The sequence below is a fragment of the Adiantum capillus-veneris genome, chromosome 15 (genome assembly GCF_014529385.1).
Source record: "Adiantum capillus-veneris isolate H3 chromosome 15, ASM1452938v2, whole genome shotgun sequence".
NCBI classification, from domain to species: domain Eukaryota; kingdom Viridiplantae; phylum Streptophyta; class Polypodiopsida; order Polypodiales; family Pteridaceae; genus Adiantum; species Adiantum capillus-veneris.
The window spans coordinates 118,437,363-118,439,485 of NC_140945.1; the positions used below are offsets into that span (position 1 = coordinate 118,437,363).

A 2,123-nucleotide genomic window follows, 5' to 3' on the forward strand; every position below is an offset into this window, starting at 1 on the left:
ATACTTAAGAGCCACAGTGGTGCGGGAGATGCTTTCAAGAGCAAGGAAAGGTAGCATATGCATTTGTGATGTTGAGATGATGAGTTCATCTTTGGCTTTCCACGGTAAAGCTTAGATGTCATGTGTTCCTCTCATTATTGGGTGAAAGGGGAAATTTTGAATCTAAGTGAACTTTTGAATATGGATATCAAGAATAAATGACACTGTTGATGAATCAATGATCTAATACATGTCCAAGAATCCCAAGGTAGTGTGATGTGGAAATTGCTTTTTCTGTAAGCATCAAACCCTACTTCCTACCAAAACTTATATCCAAATTCATGTAAGATATGAATGCATGAGTTGGACCAATGATTCATATTATCATTTTTATGTTGAAACCTTTTTGTAGTGTTGAAAAGTATTAGTGTAGGGAGGGGACTTGAGGAGCTGCTAACCCAACTTGGAGAGCGCTAGACTATTCACTCTGATTGGGTGCATAGTTTGTTGGATGCGTGTACATTATAATTTAATTTTAAAAAAAACACAAATTGACTTTGCCTCTATTCCTACTGCCACTACAATTGACGTTGCGTCTATTCCTACTGCCACTACAATTGCAAATGCATATCACGTGGATCGACTACAAGTTCGCAAGTGCCACTGGCGCATACGCGTAGATTCCCTATAATTTGTAAATAAAATTAAATTGTGGTCACATACTCTCTTCTTTCTTGCCCATTTTGTGATCCTCACTCTCCTACTACAATCAGCAATAATGTCTCTTCATTTTCTTCATGTCGGTGTTTCCCAATCATCTTTGTTTATAAGAACAAATCAAGATGTATTTGAGAATGTGTGTGTGTGTGTGTGTGTGTGTGTGTGTGTGTGTGTGTTTTGGAGAGAGAGAGAGAGAGAGAGAGAGAGAGAGAGAGAGAGAGAAAATGTGTTGCTATGCTGGAGAGAGGGTGGGACACATGACACGAAAGTAAAAGGGGGAGAGAGAGAGAGAGAGAGAGAGAGAGAGAGAGAGAAATGTGAGCATGAGGGCAAGTGTCCTCTGTAGCTTGGCAATATAGGCAAACAATGAGCAATAGATAGATAGAGAGAGAGAGAGAGAGAGAGAGGGAGAGGTGCCATAGACCATCACAATCCCTCTCCCTTGCAATTTTGTGTGCGATATGGATTTTGAGGTTGCAGAGGATGCCAAATGTGGCAAGCATAATGAAAGAGGAGAGGAGAAGCGATCCACTTTGGAAACACAGGTGAGTTTTCTACCGTGAGATCTTGCATTGGGGAGGGAGAAACCCAGAAGCACATTGCAACTGCCTGCCTATCGGAGGTGTAATGCATTAAGAGGTATGTCGTGTGTGGCAAGAACATAGCTTTGTCCTCTAATGAACCGGCCATGTTTGTCGGTTATATGGGAGCACTTGGAGCCCACGTTATGAACCCCCTCTCTCTCTCTCTCACAACCATGTCTTTCATGGCTGCATCTCTGCCTGCCCAAAGGCATTGCATGTAGAGAGTGTTGGCATGTCTCAGCTAGGAAAATCTACATAGCATTGTTGGAGGCGATGCCACCATTGAAGTTTCCAATCTATTAATACAAAGTCAAAGAGTTGATCAAAGTGGTAAAAAGACATTACCGTCAATGTGCCACAGTGGAGAAAGGTGAGCAATCTCACCAAGCCAAGCCGCGCTTCGTGGCCTGAGAAGGGGAGAGTAAATTGTGCTCTCAGAATTGAGTACTTCAAGGGTTGCTATGACTCAATACAAGAAGTATATTTTACATTGGTGGCAACAAACACACAAAAAACATAAGGGTGGTAGCATGAGGTGACAGGGAGCAAACTCCATCCCCCAACTCCTCAAATGCACGTAGTTCTTACATACTTGCTATACTTGGCACTTGGACCATTCTGCAGCATCATTCCATGCAATGGACAACAACCACATAGCACTATCGAAGGCAGTGTCGCCGCCAAAGGCGACATCGGTGTATTAGTCTCTTTGTGAAGGGGCTTACCCACCCCCTACATGTGGGTATGTACTCCTTTGTTTTTCTGCTAGCACTTCAATATAATTTCACTTTTCTTTTTTTTTAAAGGAATATTTTAAAAAGGTCCCACCTTTTAAAAAAA

General features: G+C 42.1%; 1 protein-coding gene across 1 annotated transcript in view; it reads right to left on the reverse strand.

Moving 5' to 3' along the window:
• Positions 1–803: 803 nt before the first annotated feature.
• LOC147441361 (uncharacterized) overlaps positions 804–2,123 on the reverse strand; it is a 12,216-nt gene continuing 10,896 nt past the window's right edge. The window contains exon 3 of the mRNA XM_086483426.1: positions 804–880. Coding sequence (XP_086339552.1) covers positions 804–880 — 77 coding nt within the window. The remainder of the gene's footprint in view (positions 881–2,123) is intronic.